Here is a 22,776-nt window from a genome sequence, read left to right as displayed (position 1 = left end):
ATTGAATCTCCACACATGAGTCAGGTTTTAAAGAGCAGCAGTGCCACAAATTTGCAGCATAAAAAATAAAGTAGGATGTGAAAAAATGCAGACTTTGATTGGACACGTTTGAGATCGATTACCCACATGTGTCTAATGAAATCTTAAATTTTTTTTTTTTTTAATTGTATAGCTACTTTATTTATTTATTTATTTATTTTTGGCTGTGTTGGGTCTTCGGTTCGTGCGAGGGCTTTCTCTAGTTGCGGCAAGTGGGGGCCACTCTTCATCGCGGTGCGGGGACCGCTCTTCATCGCGGTGCGCGGGCCTTTCACTATCGCGGCCCCTCCCGTTGCGGGGCACAGGCTCCAGACGCGCAGGCTCAGTAGTTGTGGCTCACGGGCCCAGCTGCTCCGTGGCATGTGGGATCTTCCCAGACCAGGGCTCGAACCCGTGTCCCCTGCATTAGCAGGCAGATTCTCAACCACTGCGCCACCAGGGAAGCCCCTAATGAAATCTTTAAGGATGAAAACAGGCAGCTGGGCCTTAGGAACAAAGAACTGAAACCAACAATTTAGATACCTGTTATCTTTACTGTGGTATGTCTGCTTTATTTCTCTCTCTCTCAAGACTGTTTCCTAATGTGACTGTGTTAAGGATAGCCATTATAGTGCCAAGCTTTACACTTAACAACCAGGGTACCCAAAGAGTCTTGGGGAATGACTCTGGTTGATCCGTCATAGGTCATTTGCAGAGTATAAACCCTAGTTAACCTGTGGTCGGTGTTGTAGGATATGGGAACTTGTCACCTAGTGACGGCTTCCATAGGCTCTATGATATACAGTGGATAGAAGAGGCAGATGGTTATATATAGCATATTACAAACGGTTGTCTAATACAAGTAGTTTTCTTTTCATGCTAAGTTTTTATTTCAGTGTTATGCAAGTACATAATTATAAATATTTGTTCAGTATAACAGTTGTGACATCCATAGGGAATTTCTTAGAGAAAACAAGACTACAAACACTTAATTGTACTTCCAACATCCAATGAAATGTCTTAATTTTGCAAAGTGCCATGGAGCTCTTTGGAGTTGTTATGTGCAGAAACTTTGAGAAATTTAAGGCAAGAAGATTTTGTAAAATGTGAATAGACAAGATTTCAGGTGAACTTCGTGGGGGCAAGTGCAAGGTAATGAATTAGGGGAAAATCAGTCACAACAGTGCTGATGGGTAGGGAACTCTGGGTTAATTGCCATTTGGATGTTAAAAGTATTTACATAGTTGCTCTAGAAGTGTGCTTACTTTCCAACAGTGGGATTTTTTTTTTTTAAGTTATCTTTTTTGTTATTGATTCCTTTTTTTTCCCCTTGACCTGACAACCCCTTTATTTTGATTTGATTTTTTATTTATAAAATACATTTGAATATTTATATTCATTTTTTTATATTCTATTTATTCTAATTCTCCATTGATTCTTTATAGTCTGCCTTTGTGCATCATTCTTTTTAAAAATTTTTATTGAAATATAGTTGATTTCTATTCATTGTGGTCAGAGAATGTGCTCAGTATGATTTCAGTTCAGTTGAATTTGTTGATTTACTTTATGAGGCCCAGAATATGAATAGTTTTTGTCAATATTCTGTGTGCTTGAAAAGAATATGTATTTGCAGTTGTCCATTAATTCTGTGGATAACAGTGTTATTCAAGTTATCTGTATCCTTATTTTTTGGTTGTCTTGTTGATATCAGAGAGAGAGGTGTTTTAAAATTCAGTCTGGATTAGTGTATTTTAAAATTTTTGTTTTAAGGTTTTAAAAACTGATTAAGAATTGCTGTCTTCCTGAATTGAACCTTTTATCATTATGAAGGTACCCTTTTTACCTCCAAATGATGTCTTTTTAAAAATTTATAAAGTCAAATTTTTTGATACTAATATAGCTACACCAGCTTTCTTTTGTCTAACGTTTGCATTATACTTTTCCGTCTTCTTCCTTTCTGTATCCTTGTGTTTAGATCTGTCTCTTGTAGTTGAAATGCTTTAAAAATCCAGTTTGATAATCCTAACTAGAGAGTGAGTTTTTACCATTTTTACCATTTTATTTTTTAATTTGTTGCTTTCATTTGAATTAATTATTTTTAATAGAGGTATGATTCTAGTTTTTGGTTATTTTAGAAACTAAAACAGTATATCTAACAAGGTCTGTAATTAGCTGGTACCTTTACTTCTTACGGAAAAGGCAAAGATTTAGAATAGTAACTCAGTTTACCAAGCGTCTCTTGACTTTAAAAATAGCTATTTTACTTTAATCAGTTTTTAAAACCTAACTGGATGGTATAATTTTATAGAGTTGATATTCATTTACATTTATCTGTGTTTGTCACCTTTATTTCTTCATATATCTCAGTACTGTGTTTGGGATCGCTTTCATTTTATCGCTGGTGGGAAAACTCTTACCAGTTTTTATCTGACACAAACTTCATTCTTAAAAGATAATTTCATTTGGTGTAGAATTCTCGATTGACACCTGTGTTTAATGTGCTGAAGAAGCTCTAATTCCACTGTTTTCTGGCTTCTATTGTTGCTGTCAAGAGGTCCACTGACAGTCTGTCAAAACATAAACACCTCTCCCGCCTCTTAGGCTTTAAGATTTTCTCTATTTTTGCTACTTTGTGGTTTCACTAAGACATGACTAGATGTAAACATCTTTTTATTTATCTTGTTTAGGATCATTTGGGCCCCTTGAATTTATGGGTTGGTCTCTTTCACTAGTTCTAGAAAATTCCCAGCCATTAAATGTTTAAGTCTGCCTCTGCCTTGTTTTCACTCTTGTACTTCTGAAATTCTGATTAAACATATGTCTGATCTTCTCACTTTGTCCTCTGTATATCTTCTTCATTTTTAATCTTTCAGCCTTTCTGTGCTGCAGTCTGCATAATTTCTTCTACTCTGTCTTATGCTTTGCTAACTTTCTTCTTTGTCTAATATGCTGCCAGACCTGTTTATTAAGCTTTATTTTATTTTTCATATTAGAAGTTCTGTTTGGTTCCTTTTCAAATCTGTCACTTTAATATTGTTTCCTTCAGCTTTTTCAAGTTTGTCCTTTCTATCTTTAAACATAGGGAACATTTATCTGTCGGACAGTTCTAATATCTGAAATCTGTGTGACAGTTTCTCTTTTTTTTTCCAAGTTCTTATTCATGGTGCCTTGTTTACTTTTGTGCTGTTCACTGTCTTTAGTTTATTTGTAGAGTTTTCCTGAGGCCTGGAATAAAGGTGCCTTTATCCAGAGAAGATATATTTTACTTCTGTCAAGTATTTAATCATTGAAGCATTCAGACCTTGCTACCCAAGGTGTAGTCTTCTGACTGGCAAGGGAGCTTGTTAGAAATGCAGTACCTCAGGTCTCATATCTGTATTTTAATAAGAATCTGTATTTTTAAACAAGATGGATAGGTGATTCTTAGGCATACTAAATATTGAGTAGCACTGCACTGAGAGTCATAAGATTTGAGATACCCTGGCTTGAAGTTTCTTAGGTCATCCAGATTATTCAAAATATGATTACAGATCTTGGCCAGACATGTACAGATTTTTAGATTTTTTTTTTTTTTTTTTAAAGGATATCTTTTTTTTTTTAAATTTTTTATTATTATTATTATTTATTTTATTTTATTTATTTATGGCTGTGTTGGGTCTTCATTTCTGTGCGAGGGCTTTCTCTAGTTGTGGCAAGCGGGGACCACTCTTCATCGCCGTGTGCGGGTCCCTCACTATCGCGGCCTCTCATTGCGGAGCACAGGCTCCAGACGCACAGGCTCAGCAATTGTGGCTCACGGGCCCAATTGCTCCGTGGCATGTGGGATCTTCCCAGACCAGGGCTCGAACCCGTGTCCCCTGCATTGGCAGGCAGATTCTCAACCACTGCGCCACCAGGGAAGCCCTAGATTTTAACTTCATGAATTGATAAAGACTAAAAAAAAGTTTGGAGTAAAATTAAGTTCTTGAGTATTTTGGGTTTGGAGAGTGGAGTGGGAAGAGCTTCAAGCAAAAGTGATCAACATCGTTTGTCATTAGGGAAATATAAGTCAGAACAACAATGAAATACCACTACATACCCATCAGAAGGGCTAAAATGTGAACAACTGAGAACACCATGTTTTGTCACGGTTATGGAGCAACTGGAACTTTTATACTTACTGTTAGGATTGTAAGATAGTGTAGCTGATTTGGAAAAAGGTCTGGTGATTTCTTTAAAACTTAATCGTAATCTTCCTGATGATGTGATTCTTCTCTTGGTATTTACTCAAGACAAATAAAAGCACATGTCCGTGGAAAGGCTTGTAGACGGATGCTTGTACCAGCTTTATTCATAATGGCCAAAACCTAGAAACCATCCAGTGTCCATCAGTAGAAGAATGGATAAGCAATGTGATGCAATCATACAGTGGAATACTACTCAGCAATAAGAATGTACACACCGAACCACATGAATGACTCACATATCATTGCTGAGTCAAACAAGTTTTATACGAAAGAGTACATGTACTATGGTTCCATTTATAAGAAATTGTAGAACAAGTAAAACTAATCTCTGAGAAAAATCAGAACAGTGGTTTTAGAGTTGGGAGAAGTACAGGGATTGACTGGGAGGAGCACAAGGAAATTTTTCTTGGGTGCTGTTCTATATCTTGATAAGGATTTAGGTTACACAGGTGTATGCATTTGTCAAAACTCATTGAATTTTATACTTAAGATTTGTTCATTTCACTGTATGTAAACTTAACTGAAAACATGAAACAAAATTTGAACACTAGTTAACAATACACACAAAGTGTAATGATGTCTGTAAGCTTACTTTGAAACGCATCAGAAAATATGTTGGCTCTTTGGCCAGGCAGACAGAGGGATGTATAGATGAGTAGATATGGATGCGTATATACATATGTGATGAAGGAAATGTAACACACTGTTACTGGTAAAAGCTAGGTGATGGAATATGGGTATTTATCGAACAGCTCTCAAGTATTTTTCTGTTTTGAAATTTTTCATCATAAACTTAGGAAGGTGGTAAGAAGTAAAGGAATTAAGATGGAAGGTTCAGGAGGGGACTGAATTTGTACAATTAGCCTGTTTTAAAAATTTTGTTCAAATTTGTGCCCATTTTAAGAATGGTAACTGTGGTCTTACTGATTTGATTGTGATTTTTTACTTATTTATTTTTTAATTAATCACATTATCTAGCTGAAAACATTTTGTTTTAGGCTAGAAAATTTGAGAAACATTGGTCCTTATCTCTTAGTATGCCAGAGACCCTTTGTAGCTCATCTTTATTGCTCTCTGTATCCACTTATGTATACACATAAGTGAAAGATCCAGGGCTCAGTGTGGGAGAAAAACTTTTGTTAATATACCTTAATTTATGGGTCCACCTGGGTATTTGACTTTGTTTTCAACTTAGTCCATGTTTACATTATGTCTTAGCAATACTGGGTGAAATGTTTAAGGCACACTTAGTCAATAATTAAGATTTAGCAGAAGGCCTGAAGCTTTAAGTGGAGATGTTTTGTCTTGCCAGAATGGAGTGGTATAATAGCTGTTTAGCACCATGGCAAAGAGTTAGGTGAAGTGTTGAATTGATTCTGCATCCTCTGAAGTTCACTGTTAAGTGGTTGTATCCCGTATTATTGGCAGACTGTGCCTGACTTCTTGTAATGTATGAGGAAGGAATTCTTCTACACTCAGGAGCTCTGAAAACAGAACCAGTGGAAGATGTATAGGGTCATTGTGGCCACTTCTCAAGTGGGTGGGGGGTAGGGTTTTTCTTTTGTATCTTCACCTCTGAAAGGCATAATGTTTTCGTTGATAATCTCACACTGTGTTAGAGTTGGGAGACAAGGAATTTAAAGGATGAATTAATGAAATGTAGGTTGACACATTTAGGTCAAGGATGATTTGCTCTATATCCAGAAGCTTAATTTTTCTTATTTCTAATAAAGGTGAAATCTCTATGGGCATATTTTTTTTTTTAAAGCCAGTGGTGATGATTCTTTGAAAGCAAACAAAAGCAAGTTTCTTCTTTCCAAAGATAATTACAGCATATAATTGAGTGCTTATTCTTTTTATAAAAGACTTTTATTATGGGATATTTCAAACATACACAAAAATAGAATAGTATAAAGAACCTCAAGATACCCAAGACCCAGCTATGACACCATCAACTCATGGCCACTCTTTTTCACCCATACTTTTACCCCTACCCCAGTTATTTGGAAGCAAATTTTAGTTGTTATATGATCTGTAAATATTTCAGACTGCTTCTCTAAAACTTGAGAACTCTTTTTAAAGACATAAGCTAGTACCATGATCGTATAATAAAAAATAGACAGTTCCTTAACATTTGTAACTGTTGAGTCAGTGTTCATATTTTCCATACTTTTGTTTCTTTGATATCTCTTAAAACTGAATATGTAGGTTCTGTCTTCCTTTTTTCCACCTGTAACTTGCTTACTATATTTTCTAAGTGTTTCAGTTAATTTTCATAACTTAATGAAATATACTTATCTTCCTTTTATAGTTGAGGAAACTAAGGCTTTGATAGGTTAAGACATTTCTCTAAGTTAACATGGTTTCTGGTGGAGCCAGATTTTGAACTGACTCAAGACCTAGGTACTCTTTACCACTTCTCTTTACTGTAGACGTTTAGGTATATTTTTTCAGAACATTTTTTCCTATGCGTATACAAACAAATAACAATTTTCCCCCCTTCTTCTTTATTATCCTTCAGGTCTCAGCTTAAGATATCTCTTCAGAGAGGTATTACCTGGTGAGTCAACCTCAAGTAGCTTTTTTCTTCCCCCTTCCTTATTCTCTATACTTCCTGTTTTTCTCCTATTCCATCTTTCATAGCACTTACCACAATGTGCAAAAAGCTTGATTATTTTGTGTCTTCCCAGTTGAGCATAAGCTTCATCAAGGCAAAGATTATGCCTGTTGATGCCTGTCAGATAGGCTTCTAAATATTTGTTGAAGAAATTAACAGTGTTCTGCCTTTCCTATCAGTGTAGTATTTACAAATCTACCTCTGTTTTTAAGGACCTCTAAGCATGCCATAGAATTGCTACAGTGTGCTTAATTTAACCATGTCCCAACTAAGAACATTTGGATCTTCAGTTTTTTTCCTGTATGACGTACTGCAGCAAGCATCTTGATTACATATATTCTTGCAGACTTGTGCAAGTGTTTCTTTAGGTTAGCTTCCTGGAAGATTCCTGGAAGTGGAATTGTGGATTCTAAGGACATTAGTGGCAGTTTTTAATTATGGGATATGGGGAGTCATGTAAAGTTTGCATAGGATTAGGTGATATGTAATGATAGAAAAAGTGTAACTGTGTCAGCTCTTAAACCTAGCTGATAATTAGAATAGTGTAAGGGGCTTTTGAATAATAGTTTGATTTTTCCTTACCTGTGTCCTGATAGGGCCCTGAAATCTGTATTAAAAACTTAATTTTGGGAATAACAACTTATATATTTTTCCTGGCTATAGGTTTGTACATGTTTTGGCTCAGTATAGAGGCAGTCATTAGCACCTACTTATTTTTGGTAAAAATGCTACTATTTATAGAAATGTGAGGAACTGGTCATTAGAGTATGACATTCTAAATGTGTTTTGGTTTTTTTTTTAACTTTTGAAAAATATTTTGAGACTTTCTGAATTTAGACACAATCCCTATGACATACATGATCTTAAACAAAAATTTGGCACTGTACATTGTTCACCTTGCATTAAAGTAATGGTCTGTATCTTTTCTCCCCAACTTTGAGTTACATTTCATTGCTTTCTTTCTCTTGAGCCTTACCACAAACTTAGTCATATTTGTGGCTGAAAATTCTCCAGATTCTAACACTGTTAATGACAAGCTACATACCTGTTGTTTCCAAGAGTTTGTACCAATCTGTGATGATCACAATGTTGAAATAATTTTTGTTGCAAGGCAGGCATTCTTTCTAATACAAGCTATGTTAAAGAGATTAACCTCTGTGATTTCATTATTATGGTGGAGTACACAGCAGTGACAAGAACATGTATTGAAGAAAATATTCTGAAAGTATTGCCTTATGTGTGTCCCTATGCTCTAAAGGTCATTTACCAAACATAAATTGCTTTTGTCCATAGGGAGCACCTTGGTGTAATCTGCAGGATACCTCGTATTTTATTTTCAATAACAGTGATTCTTACCCAGCAGGCATCTGTCTGTTCCTTGGGGGAGAGAGGCATTTACAAATCATTCTCTCCTCCCTCCCTCAATAGTTCTTCCCTTTTGATAATCACTCTGTCCGATAGTGGTGTTCCTAGGTCTTTACTTAAAAGTATTCCATTTAGGAAAAGTGAAAATAAATGTTAGGTTAGGGTCTTATAAAAATAGAGCTGAACCTGATTTTAGAGACTATCAGTTCTGTAACCTTTCCCGTTTGTCTGTTCATTCCTGGCTAGGTAGAGAGGAACATCTTTAAGAGGATGTACTAAAAATGCTAGTGTAAGCTGACCTTCAGCCCCCACTGACTGGCAAATTATGGTAGCCAACAGACTTGGACCTGTTAAAACTAGACCTGTGAGCAATCTTGGGCATATGGACTAAAAGTTGCTGACTAGTTTATAATCCCGGAGACTTTAAGAAGAAGAAAAAATAGTCTTCTAAATGTAATTAGTAGTCTGAAGGATTATATAAGCTGTATGAGTTAAGATAGGATTTATATTAGGGATTTGAGTTGCTCTGTATCTTAGAAGTGGCTGGGCTGGGCTATATCTGTGATAAATTGATTGATGATTATATTACAGTGTTGTACAAAAGAAACTTTTGGTGCCAGGGATAGATATAAGATCTCTGGCTGATTCAGTATGTCATTCTCTATAGACTGTGTTTTAGGCAGTTAAGAACTCCATTTTCTTGGAAACAGGATTTGTATTACAAAATTACTTTTTTTTTTTTTTGAAGATGAACATGTGCCTGGGATATAGAAACCTGTGAAAATAATCTGAGTGTTTCTCCCGTTTTTAGTAATGAGATCACATACTTTTAAAAAATGAAAATGAGAAAAGAATGTTCTAAAAATGGCTAATATTTTGAGTTATTTTTTCTGGTTACTTTTACCTACTAAGTATCATCTTCTATAGAGTTAAAATTACAACATACATAATTGTTTAAAGAATTTATTGTATAGGGAAATAGCACATGATTCAAAATGTAAAAGGCCTTATAGGGTCCTATTCTAACAAGGTAGCTGATTTAAATAGTTTTTTTTTAAATGTATTCTCTATTGATAATATTTATGCCAATGATTATTACAAATATAGTAATATATATGTTGACATACCATATTCTGTGCCCAGTATTCTGTGCCTACTTTTTTACTTAACAAAACCTTGACAGTAGTTCCATTTTTAGTGTATACAGCATTTTCCTTCTAATTGTGGCAGAGATAAACAACTCAAAGATGTCTTCTTCCTGTTTTATAACTTACTTTTACAATTATGCAATAGTATTATTTTTTTCTTCTGTTTCTTTTATTAACCATGGCCTCCCTTTTAGTATACTTCAAGTTGTTTCAGAACATCTTTCCACCATTTCGAATTGCTTCCTCTGCCTGGTAGTTAATTCTCAGTTTTGATTTTGGTTATTTTCTCCCTTTAATCAGAGCAGATCATTTTGGTGGAGAACCATTGCGGTACCTTTTGCTTGGTGGCTTAGTGATTGTTTGCCCAGCTGATCTTAATTTTGGAGTTGCTCTTTCTCTTCCCTGCTTCTCTCCTCCAGTTTAGGCTGTTCTTTGTCTTGGTTAACCAGGGCGCTGTTCAATACAAACGCGCGCCTGCCTCCTTTTTTAGGTGCCTCACCTCCCTTGCCGTTCTGGCCTGGGAAGCTGGCCCCCAGGAGGGGGTACTTTTGATCTTTTGTTGCCCTTGCTCCACAGTTTTAGTTTTTTCAAAGAAAGGGTCATTGATAGGAACCTTTAAGATCATCTTCTTACCTTTTATTTTTTTTTATTTTTTAAACTCTGGTCTTTACCTCTTCCCTGTTTTTGGTACAGATTTTATTGTATCTGGCAAATTTTCTCCTATGAGTTAGGGTGTAGCCAACTCTTCTCTAGTTTCATTATGAGTGGAGATTTCTTCTGAATTTTTAAAGCATTTATTCATTTTTCTTGATTTCAGGGAGGAAATCAAGAAAAAGAGCCATTATACCCTGCTATCTCCTATTTCTATTCTTGCAATAATATCTGGGTTAAATTTTAAAATCTTTTGAATCAAGTGTGCTTAGACTCAAGGAGTATTGGAGTCTCTATTATGTGTAATTAATGTATTAACAGAGACAGTTGTGAATCTTAATTTCTGCTGAACAAGAAAATGGACATTTCTAAGAGAGCTATAGCATGAATTGTATGGCTTAATACTCAAAAAATAGTATTCTTTGTGAAAATGATGCCAAAATTAATCTCATTGACTCTTGCCAGATGACAGTAAGGTAGATTCTCAAGGCCTATTACAATCATAAAATGTGGATGCTGGCATCAGTTTGTGTGCCCAGTGTTGAATTTTATTGTTCAGTGTTGGGTGATACTTGATCTTTCAAGTTTTTCAAGTGTTTGCTGCAAGCACTTTAGTTATTTGCACTTTGTAAATGAAGGCATAGTATAGAAATTATTCAGATTTTGGACTCTGGAGGGTCAATTGTGTTCTATTTCCATCTCTGTAAATGGATTAGCTGTCAACAAATCAATAAACAGAAAGTGGTTAAATTCATGTTTAGAATGGCATAATGGAAAGTATACCTTTCACTGGCATTCTGGAGAGCTGGATTCGGCTGTTAGGTGTGTCCCTAAATAGATGTATGATTCGCTGAAGTTCACTCTGGATGAGAATTTCCTCTTAACATAAACGAGAAAATTACATCAGGTGTGGGCTGCCACTTACGTTTATGGTTTCTACTCCCAGTAGGTTCTTCATGCCGCTTTGTAGTCCTCTTTGCCCATAGTCAGCTCCTTTCCCTGTTCTGTATTAGGTAACTCTTTGAAATCTCCTTTCTCCTTTACTGGTCTCATACCTTAAAATCACAGGTTCTGTTAAGCTAGGCATGCACATCCTTGCTGCCATTTGTCATCTCGTGCCTTTGAGATTGATGTGATGTGCTTTTCCTCTGATCTAAGGCTTATGCTCTTAATTCTTTCTTTTTCTCCTGTAAGATCTCGTTAGTAAACTATACCTTATTCCCAGCCTTTTTCTTTCAGTAATTTTCTTTACATATATAAATATGCCCAAGACTTATTTTTTTTAAAAAGGAAAAATAGGAAAATCACGAACACTCCTGCACACACAGGAGTAGAAACCATAAACATAAGTGACAGTTTTTGCTTTGTCAGTCCTGCTTCCCCTTACCTCGTTGGCTATTTTCTCTTCTCTGTCTTCTTTGTAGCCTAGCCTTTGCTCGCGAAAGTTAGTCTTTACTGTCTACCTAACTTAACCATACTCTCTCCTCCCCCACCATTTCTAGAAGCAGCTCACAGATTTCTCAATCTGATGGACATGTTTCAGTTTTGTGTGTCTGCCCTTTCTGTGACATTTGAACTCTGCCTATCCATTCTTTTATTCATTCGTGTCTGCAGTACTACCATCCTGATTTTTTCCCTCATACTTTTGTTGTATACCTTCATCGTTTATTTCCTGTACTTCTGATGAGTCCCTGATTCTCCTCAACTAGATTCTTTCTTTTCTGTTTTCCTTAGATTTTAGTCTTTCCCACAGTTCCACCCTGGGCTTGTTCTTCTCTTTATGCTGCATGCTTTTCCTAGAGAAAATGAAATCTCATTGATTATCTTGGTCTCATCTATCTCTTGCCTGCTGATAATTTCTCCCATCTGCATATTCAGTTACCTACTTAATTCTAGATCTTTATTTGCATCTGCATAGCGGAACTCTTTATCTACAAAGCCAACAAACTCATTTGACACGTTTAACACTGTATTTTTCTACCCTATGTGTACCATTTGGTAACGTTACTACCATCTGTTTTTTAAAATTTTCTAAAGTTAAAAGCATAACTTAGAACTATGGAGTAAACACATAGTAAAGATTTATTCAACTCACTAATTAATTAAGGGAACCTGTTAGGATAAGCTGGTTGCTATGACATTTGAGGAACTGGATATTTTTAGGCAATTTAATAAAGAACTTTAGATGGTAATGTCCTATTGGGCAGCAAACTGCAGTCTTTGGGATTACGTCTACTGGTATCGTTGTTTGTATTTCTTCTACATACAAATCTGCAAGATAACATGTAAATTCATTGTCTGAAACCCTAATTAATAGGAAATAGCAAATTAATGCTTCTGTCTTCTAGAAAAATTAAATAGTTCCTAGCTGAGCCTGTTAAATAGTGTTTCATATGGCATTGAAAGGGTATGCAGTCATCTTCTTTCTTTATATGTTTTAAATAAGTTTTCTTAACTGTTGTCACCAGAGTAAGAAACTTGAGAGACATTTTAATGTCCCCATTCATATATATGCTGAAGTTTGAGAAACACAATCCTAGACTTTTTTTTTTCCCTCATGGTATAGATTTTATTGTCTAAATGTTTCCTGATTCCTATCTCTTCATTCACTTTCCATTGTTATCGGACCCTCATCCACCCTTAAGTCTGTTTGGTAACTTAATAGTTGATCTGCTTATCTGTAGGTCTTAAACCCCAAGTGTTTAGCTTTAGGCCCTTCATGATACAGTTCAGACTTATTTCTTAGGTCCATGTTCTTCCCAGATTTTTTTTTTTTTAATAAATTTATTTATTTATTTTTGGCTGCATTGGGTCTTCACAGGTGCGGGCTTTCTCTAGGTGCGGCGCGCGGGGGCTACTCTAAGTTGCAGTGCGCAGGCTTCTCATTGTGGTGGCTTCTCTTGTTGCGGAGCACGGGCTCTAGGCACGCGGGCTTCTCACTGCGGTGGCTTCTCTTGTTGCGGAGCACGGGCTCAGTAGTTGTGGCTCGCGGGCTTTAGAGCGCAGGCTCAGTAGTTCTGGCGCGCGGGCTTAGTTGCTCGGTGTGGCTTAGTTGCTCCACGGCATGTGGGATCTTCCCGGACCAGGGCTCGAACTCGTGTCCCCTGCATTGGCAGGCGGATTCTTAACCACTGTGCCACCAGGGAAATCCTCTAACCTTTTAAACTGGACCTTTTCAACCTGCTGAGGGTGAAATTAAGTTACCCTTTTTTTTTTGTTTTTATTTACAGTATTACCTTTGATATTACTTCTCATATCATTTAGCATGTTTTGTGATTATTACTCATTTAAGGATTGTTCAGTTAAACTGATTATCTCAAGGAAATATAAAAGAATTAGGACCTTTGAGATATCCCTCCTAGCTTGCAATGCCATGTTCTCTTAATGTTTTGACTTTTTAAAAAAGGGAAACGTAGAATTATTTTTTCTTCATTTGTTCAGTCATATAGTATAGTCATAAAGAGCGTGGACTTTAGGTCAAACCTGTGTTTGAGTGCTGGCCTTGTAACATATTAGCTTTGCAGCCTTAGGGTTATTACAATCTACTGTGTGCCACAGTTTCTCTAAAGGAAGGTTATTTCTTGTCCTACCAATTTTGTAAGGTTGTGAAAATTAAATGGAAGAGGCACTCTGCCAGGGACATGGTAAGCACAAAATAAACATTACCCATAATCATTTTTATTTTAATATTCACTTTAAAACCTGTATTTTTGCCAGTAAGTGTTCTTTTCTAGTGTTACAAAAAATATAATTTGGAAAAACTATTTTTACATGTTGCACAATATTCCAACATGACATTGGAACGGTTTCAATGCCCCTGAATTGAATTAAATGCTTGAGACCCCATTCTCAGATAACCTAGCTCTTTCCCCTGTACTCAGTGGCTCTTACTCTTATTTTTTCTCTTCAGTACTTTTCTGATTAACTGGAAGAAAGACAATACATTTCTCTCCGCTTCCCTAATGCAGACTAATGTTTAGCTTTCTAAACTAATGTTTTGTTCATTAAAGGTTCATGAACCAGGTTGCACTGTTGTATAACAGATACAACTACCAAGAGTTTGACATTTGACTTGTAACTATACTATACATGCTAACTAGTGTTTTTTTGTTTTTGTTTTTTTAACCTCCTTCCTAAATCAAAGTGAAATATAAAGTGTCCTAAATGGTTTTATAGAATTTGGGGGGTTATTTTTTTCCTCTCTAGTTCCTTTCTTATTCAAGATGTTGGACTTGATGTAGACTTGATGACCACCCCACCCCCCACTTCTTCCCCAGATTCACCAGTCATTTAATTGTGCTAATAGGCACTCATTGAATGGCTGCTCTATGTGTCAGGCACTGTTCCAAGAGCCTTATATATGTTGTCTGTAGTACCCAAACCCTAAATTAATAGTGTTATCTCTAGTTTAATTGAGAAAGAAACAGAGATGAAGGTGTAAGGTATTGTATGTCTCATTTTTATTAAGTAGCAGAGGCAGGATTTAGTCTAGTGTGGGGATATAGAGCAGTAAGCTCCTTGTGAGCAGGGATTGTTTTATTTGCCTCTGTATTTCAATCCCTTGCTCTTAGGGAAGCTTAAAGGATATTCATTCCCATTTTAAAGACAGTCGTGTTTGAAGGCCTTGCCATTTTTACTTAAGCAAGAATGACTTCTGTTATAAGCAAGGGTGACTTCCATTCCATTTCATTGTAGAGTTGTTTAATACTGCCCCTGGTACGTTTAACTTCCTGTCCTTTCTCCTAAGATGTAGTCATATCCTTCTTGATCTGGTGTATGCAGTTGTTTACATTTGCTATTGCTTGCAGCCTGCAGGTCTGGATGCTGTTACTTGTTGCATGCAGGCAACTTAATTTTGTAGCACTTCAGTTTCCTTGTTTGTAAAGTAGGACTAGTAAACAACATGGTTAATAAAGGCCCATTGGCACATTTAAATTTTGCTTATTAGAATAAACATGAATAAAGTGCTATGGAAATTGTGTTTATTACTGTTGCTATTAAACTCCAGTTTTACAGTCTGAAGCCAAACCAAGTCTCTTTGGAGGACCACATCTAAATAGAAGGCATAAGAAATTGGCGGGAGGGGGGCGGGGGGACACAATGGATAAATAAGATTCCCTTTAAATGTCAATTCTGAAAACTTGCTACAGATACTGCGTTGGGATATTAGATTTTTAGAAAAATGTTATCTTTACTGTGAAAATAATGTAACTACCCTTAGTTTTTAGAGTTGCCTATCAAATAATAGATAATAGAAATGTATTAGCTTGGTTTGGGGCTGTCGGTCTGCTCTTGGTCACTAAATTGGAGATATGTTCTCCAGTCTATCCGGCTTCCTTCATGTGAAAAAAATTTTGCACAAATGATAACCTTTGTTTTCATTTCATACTTTTGGCCGTTTGACTGGGAAGATCCTAAAGTTAATTTTTTTCCCTAGCCTTAACCTCTCTTCTCTGATTCTGAGTTGAGAAATTAAAGGAAAAATCAGTTTCCAGAATGTTTGCAGTTGAAGTTTCCTTGAAAGAATGTCCTTCTTATAAAACTTTGAAAATGAATTTTAAAATGTAGATTAATATGCATTTCTTTTTTTCCTGAAGAAATTCTGTTTGCCTGAAGAGGTAAATACATTTTCACATAAAATTCATATGCCATTTAACCTGATCAATGAGTAAGTTTGTTGATGCTTAGAGCTGTGAACAAAGTTATCATGAGTTTGTTTTCAGGGCAAGTAGTTTTTTTTAATTGAGGTATAATTGACATCCACCATCATATTAGTTTCAGGTGCACAACATAATGATTTGATATTTGTATATATTGCAGAATGATCAGTAACACTAAATCTGGTTAACATCTGTCACCATACATGCAGAATTTTTTTTTTTTTAAGATCTGCTTTCATAGCAACTTTCAAACATGCAGTACGGTAGTATTAACTTTTAATCTCCATGTTGTACATTACATCCCCATAGTAATAAGACTTACTTATTTTACAACTGGAAGTTTGTACCTTTTGACTCCCTTTACCCATTTAACCCACACCCTATCCCCTGCCTCTGGTAACTGTCAGTCTGTTCTGTGAGTTTGCTTTCAATCTTGAACATGTTGGTGTTTCTATGCTTTTTCTATTGAATTCAGAGTCATATATGCCATCTCTTTTATTTCAGTGCTTTAGGAATTAACGTCAACGGTTTCATGTGAAAAATGTCGGTGATTGTTTCCACTGAAACGAAGGCATATATCCATGGTTAGAAGAGTAGTATATTTCAGGACTTGATAGTCAGGGTTATTAATAGACTGGACTTAAACCTTCTAGTTTCAACATTGTGAGATACCTATTAAGATGGAATCTTTGAGTTCATATTCATTTCAGTTTATCAAAACAATTTATAGCAATGCAGTTTTAGTATAACTCACTTGTATGTGTGTTTTAAAATTTAATTAATAAAACATGGTAGGTGTACTAATTGGTGAAGACAGCATGGAATATTCACATAACAAGAAGGAAATCATTGCATGGTGATTTTTAGGCTCTTATCTGGAGTCAAAAGAGGAATTAAATTTTGTGAATTTGAGGTAATGGTGATCTCTGGAGGTGATAGGTCTTCTCCATATCAGGGTTCAGAGGACTACTTCCTCATCAGATAACTTTGAACTTTCTTCATTTGGAATTGTCTGTAATGTAAGGGCTTGAACTTGATCACCCCCAAGGGTCCCTTCTGTCTCTGGATTTGTTGATATCGGGCATTGGGGGGGAGATCCTGTGTGTATTATATGTTACTCTTATATTTACTTTTGGGCAATTCAAACTCCAGAGTTTTACAGAGTCTGGCCACGTTCCTTAAAGATCAATTTATGCTTTAAAAGCAGGTAGCACTTTGATAAATAAGTGTCTTCTTACTTGCCACTTTTCCTCTCTTTAAATTCCAAGAATTATCCATGAACCACCTGGTGCTAGTTGACAAGCTCTGAAGGTGTTGGGAGCATTATTAAGGTTACTTTGCTAACTATAGGTCAAGTTAACCAGTGTGACTTGTATTCATTTGAATCCCTTAACACCCTATGACATACAGTAGGCATTTAATAGCAGGAAGTGGGCAGGTGAGATCTCCTAACGCTGTTGGTTTTTTTAATAAATTTATTTATTTTATTTATTTATTTTTGGCTGCTTTGGGTTTCCGTTGCTGTGAGTGGGCTTTCTCTAGTTGCGGTGAGCGGGGGCTACTCTTCGTTGGGGTGGGTGGGCTTCTCATTGTGATGGCTTCCCTTTTTGTGGAGCACGGGCTCTAGGCGCGTGGGCTTCAGTAGTTGTGGCTCGCGGGCTCTAGGGCGCAGGCTCAGTAGTTGTGATGCACGGGCTTAGTTGCTTCATGGCATGTGGGATCTTCCCTGACCAGGGCTCAAACCCGTGTCCCCTGCATTGGCAGGAGGATTCTTTTTTTGTTTGTTTTGTTTTGGTTTTGGTTTTTTTTGGCCTCGAAACATATGGGATCTTAGCTCCCTGACCAGGGATCGAACCTGCACCCCCTGCATTGGAAGGTAAAGGCTTAACCACTGGACCGCCAGGGAAGTCCCCTGGCAGGAGGATTCTTAACCACTGCACCACTAGGGAAGCCCAGATCTTCTAACCCTGTTTAATAATAGTATTCTTTGCTTTTTTAAAGTGAAAGGAACAGTATCATGCTATTCTCTTGTGTCCATACTATTTAGCGTCCAAGCAAGATGGCATTGAGATGGTGTTTGAGATAGTAAAACTTCTTGGATGGATTCTGAAATAGATTGGTCTTTTTATTTAGTTCTTGAATGGGATACAATTGTTCTTTAGATCAGTACAGCCAGGAGAGCTCTTTCAAAATATATGTCCAATTTCTGCACCCACAGAATCAGAATCTGAGGGCAGGTCAGGCATTCATTTTTTGACAGACCTTCTCAGGTGATTGTGATGCTCACCCTTAATTAAGAACACTGTGTTTTCTGTGTAGCAAAATTCACTTTTGAAACGATATTGCTAGAAGTTTAAGACTCATGTTGACCGTGGTTTTTATGGCAAAGTTTCTGCCAATATAATTTTATCACAAGTATTTTTTTATTCTGAATAAATGTTTATAGTAATAATAATAGTTGGTGTGTACTGAGCCCTTGCTATGTGATAAGCACTGTGTTAAGTGGTTTGTATGGATCTTCTCATTTAATGCTCACAGCTACTCTGTAGGATAAGTTCTTTATCCCCATTCGATAGACTGAAGCACAGAGGACTTTATGTACGAGGTCATACATTTTGTTGGTATTGGAGTTAGGATTTGAACTCAGTGAGAGGCCATTTAACTCCAGAGCCCAGCATTTGTAATCCAGTGACCTACCTTACTGCGTTCAAAGGATAAGTAACAAAAATGACTCCTTTAGTTTCAGACTTCAGACCCCCAGTCCTCTTTCTCAAAGTTAGTCAGTACCATCTGCAGAGGATACGTTTCAAGCTCCCCAGTGATGCCTGAAACCGTGGATAGTACCAAATCCTGTATGTACTATGTTTTTTCATATACTAATTGGTGGGGAGCATATATAGTGGATACATTGGGCAGAGGGCTGACTTACATCCTGAGCGGGACAGAGAGGGATGGCATGCGATTTCACCAGCTACTTGGAATGTTGTACAATTTAGAACTTACAAATGATTTATTCTGGGAATTTTCAATTTAATATTTTTGTACCATGGTTGATCAGGTAGGTAACTGAAACCATGGAAAGCGAAACTGGTGATAAGGCGCTTGGGGGGCGGGGTGTTAACAGAGTCTGTTGTATGAATTTATTGCCACCAATTTTTAATGAGCAAATAATATATAAAGATACATATGCAAACCTTTTAAATATATATGTACACATAGATGGGAATTATACTGTTTTTCCCCAAGCATATCTTGGAGAGATCTTTCTTTCTTTCCATCAGTACATGTAAACTGAACCTTCCTCTTTCTCTTTTAATGTTTACATAGTATTTCCTCTTTTTTCTTTCTAAAATTGAGAGTGATTATATTAGTAATTTGAACTTTCTGACTGAAGTTTATTTGGTGTATTAATTGGTGATGTGGGCATGTGTGACAGAAAGAAACCGTCCTTTTCTACTGAACTGGGTCAACATGTAACTCAAAAGAAAACCCAGTTTCCTGTTACAGTGCATGGAATCTCTTAAAATCCAGTAATAGATTTAGTTATGGTTAATTTACATTCTTTTTGGCACAAGTTTCTGTAATGTCATATGATCGTTCCTTCTGTTCCTTCCCCAATCAATAGAAGTAATTAAAGAACTCTACCTGGAATTTGACTGGAGGCTTAAGAAAAATTGTGTCAGATTTGATTTATAAAAATCGCAATTCTGTGATAGTAATATTGACCTCTTTTGTCAGTTAAACTCATTTTCTTTGAGTGTCAGCATTTTTTCCTGTATAACGATTTCTTATAGAAAGATAAAAAGTTCAAATTAATTAATAACTGTGTTTTGAACTAAATTGTTAAGCTTATGAACTGTGTTCACATTTTCTTGTTGCTAACATCTCCATGAGGTAGATAATATACTGATTTTACAGAAGAGGTAAACAAAATCTAGAGATCAAGTTTCTTGTCCAAAGTCACAGCCAGCGCAGCTGATGTTGAAATCCAGGAGATCTAGGACCATTTCTCAATTTACTGTACTTGAGCTGCTTTTTCCTTGTTTCTCCATTAAGATATTATAGTTTTACCATTTCCTTTGTATTCATTATTTCATTTGTTCACAGCACTGCTGTGAAGTAAGCATGGTATATGTTGCTTTTATTCTGTGCCTGAGGAATCTGAGGCTAGAGATTATGGTTTGTACAAAGGCAGACTCTTTTAGTACCCGTTCTATCACAGGACTTGAGCCAAGGTGTTCTGACTTTAGGTGCAATGCCCTTTACCATGTAGTACTAGATGTGGAAACAGAGATTTCTACTTGTGCTCTGTTTTTTTTGAATTGGGGATTTCTTGGGCGCTCCATGAGAAATGTAAGTTAATTCTATGTGTGGGATTCTGGACCTCATGCCTTGAATTTGATATATTCCTGACACTTTATAACAGATTAATCAGCCAGACTTCACAGTTTAATAAGACACTGCAGCATTGGTGAAGGCTGTACAATCAAATTGTTTACATAACATTTCCCCTTCATCTTTGGTGCCCCTCATTTGTTTTTGGTGTTGTACTATGTATAGTTGACATTTTATTTTTTCTCCTTTTTTTCCCCTTTTTAGTGAATGGTAGTGTCTAGAAAGGGTATGTCCCTTCAAGAGAGAGGTGCCAATGTCCAACCGGCCTAATAACAATCCAGGGGGGTCACTGCGACGTTCACAGAGGAACACTGCCGGGGCCCAACCACAAGACGACTCAATAGGAGGAAGGTATGTATTTAATGGTAATTAAATGGTAATTTAAATGGTAATTTCAACCATTTATGATCCCTTCCTTTATGTATGTTGCGACTTGATTTATTTACCTTATTGAAAGGAAGCTTCTTTGTTTTAAGACCTTGAGTTTTGATAGCTAGCTTTTTGAGTTTTTTCCCCTGTCTTACTCTTTGACAACACAGGGACACTGACAGGCTGGCAAGGCCGTCTGACTGTGTTAGCGCATCGACTCTCAGCGTGTGGTGTTGAGCTGATCTTTTTAGTTGGAGTTGTTGGATAGGAGGTAGTGTGAAGAATCAATACATTCTCTTAAATGCAAGATTTCCTGTCTGATTTAGCTAAGAACTGTCATTTTATGCATAAAATACTCAGAATTGCTTGAGCCTAATTTTCAGTCCATGGACTAATCATGGTTAGATTATAATAGATTATGGCTAAACTCTAATAAGATTACCTGATGCAACATTTTGAGATATTACCATGTATGTTGTCTACTGAATTATAAAAAAAATGGTAAATGTCAAATGTAAAGAAGAAATTGAAATACATCTTGTTCATGTCAGGCAATTTAACTGGTTAAACATTTGGACTTTGGACTAGGACAGCTTTGTGTGCAATTTCTGCCTCTGCCTTTAAATAACTATGTGTCCTTTGTTATATCTTTCAGGAAACCTCAATTTTTTAGTCCACACAGTGGGGTTATCTGTTTCATAGGGTTACTAGTCAACTTCAGTATTGTAACATGTAACTCTGAGAACAGTGCTTAGTACAGAGTTCTGTTCTAGATTTTTTTGCTTTTTTACGTTTAGACTGTTCTTTGGGAGCAGCCACACTTAACTTTATTTATGCTATTGATTAGAAAAATGACTCCCCCATTATAAAAATGTTACATATTTTACAGAATTTGGAAAATACAGAAAAGTATGACGAAAAACATCAGTTTCACAGTCCACTTGTAGTCACTGTTAACATCGGCCTATTCCTCCGTAGTTGCTCTTTTTTTTTTTAAGGCATGTATGTGTGTATACATGTGCACGCATGTGCACCTAAGTTACATACACCTTTCGAACAATACAGTTTTGTACATACTAATCCTCAGGTTATATTTAGACCCTTGCATATGATCGACAAACATTTTGCACTGTCACACAGTATATTACTTCTAAATCCACAGTGACATTTCAGCACCATTATCTTTTCTACACATCAGTGATAATGTGGTAAACTTATTTAAATGTTTTATTATATTATGTATTTAAATATATGAGTGGTAAACAAATGGACATGGTTAATACTAGTTATTAAAATGCATTGGCTTAAAAGTTGTAATCAGGATGGAACTCAATCAGATTTGTAGAATGGCAGATGTTTCCCTGAAGTTCATGTGCTTTAAGACTATCGATGATATGCTCAATTGTGAAGGAAAATAATAAAATTTCAAAGCGTGTTTGGAATGGAGAAACACGCCAAAGAATATAAAGCAAGGTATAATTAGGGTTTTTATACCTTTAATCTCTCCTCCCTTTCAGTAATGTGGCCCCATTTCAGCTCTCATGATTTCAACTTTTACATGTCTTTAAAAAACATTTCCCCGCAAAAGTAGTACACAAAAGAGGGCCTATTCACTTTTTTAAAACCTAGTATTATATGTGTTGTTTCCTGTTGTCTTTAAAAATTGTTTAAAAACAGGGCTTTTAAAGTCTTCATGTTCAATTGTGTGTGGTTAATACCATAATTTAGTAATAACTTTGAATATATAGATTTTCCCTATTTTTATGTGGATAAGTATAATTACGATCAGGGCATAGAAATTTAGAACTTTAGCCAAAAAGTCTTATCAGTTTGGCTAACAATGCAAATTAGAAGATATTTGCACATCTGAATTTCATTTTGCCATTTTAGACAGCTTGATTCTTTTGTTTGTGATACAGTCTCAGAGCTGGAAGGGACCTTTTCATCAAACCCCAGACTGATTTTTGAAGCCCCAGTAGAGTGTGCTATGCTAACAATTATCTAACCTCTGAGAAACCTCTCCAGTCATTTTGGGGAGTGAGTGGATTGGGGTTAATTGGGAGAGAGCAATTACAACTGTATTTTTATTCTTTTAATCTAACTTCTGTTGCTTAACTTTCCTATAAGTAAAATGCTGTTATTGTGGCTTTTGTTTCCAAAAAATAGTGGCTTTGGTCTTGTGAATGTATTCATAGTGATACAGTGATTCAAATAATGGTAATAAATAACCTACTACATGGTTAGTAGTAGGTAATGGTAATAAAGCACCTACTACAACAGCACTGGTGGAGTATTTTTAGTTAAGCAATTTTTTATACATATTCTTT

General features: G+C 36.1%; 1 protein-coding gene across 18 annotated transcripts in view; it reads left to right on the top strand.

The window, feature by feature from the left end:
• Window positions 1-22,776, top strand: part of TRIP12 (thyroid hormone receptor interactor 12) — a 144,447-nt gene that overhangs the window by 20,751 nt on the left and 100,920 nt on the right. For 17 of the 18 annotated variants that reach the window (XM_057551521.1, XM_057551520.1, XM_057551532.1 and 14 more), the window contains exon 2: window positions 20,285-20,431. In XM_057551521.1, coding sequence (XP_057407504.1) covers window positions 20,334-20,431 — 98 coding nt within the window. In that variant the 5' untranslated portion in view covers window positions 20,285-20,333. Of the gene's footprint in view, window positions 1-6,765; window positions 6,805-20,284; window positions 20,432-22,776 lie in introns of all 18 variants that reach the window. The other variant, XM_057551519.1, reaches the window with a different exon arrangement.

The sequence above is a fragment of the Balaenoptera acutorostrata genome, chromosome 8 (genome assembly GCF_949987535.1).
Source record: "Balaenoptera acutorostrata chromosome 8, mBalAcu1.1, whole genome shotgun sequence".
In the NCBI taxonomy this organism is placed as follows: domain Eukaryota; kingdom Metazoa; phylum Chordata; class Mammalia; order Artiodactyla; family Balaenopteridae; genus Balaenoptera; species Balaenoptera acutorostrata.
This window is presented reverse-complemented; position numbering and strand designations above follow the sequence as displayed.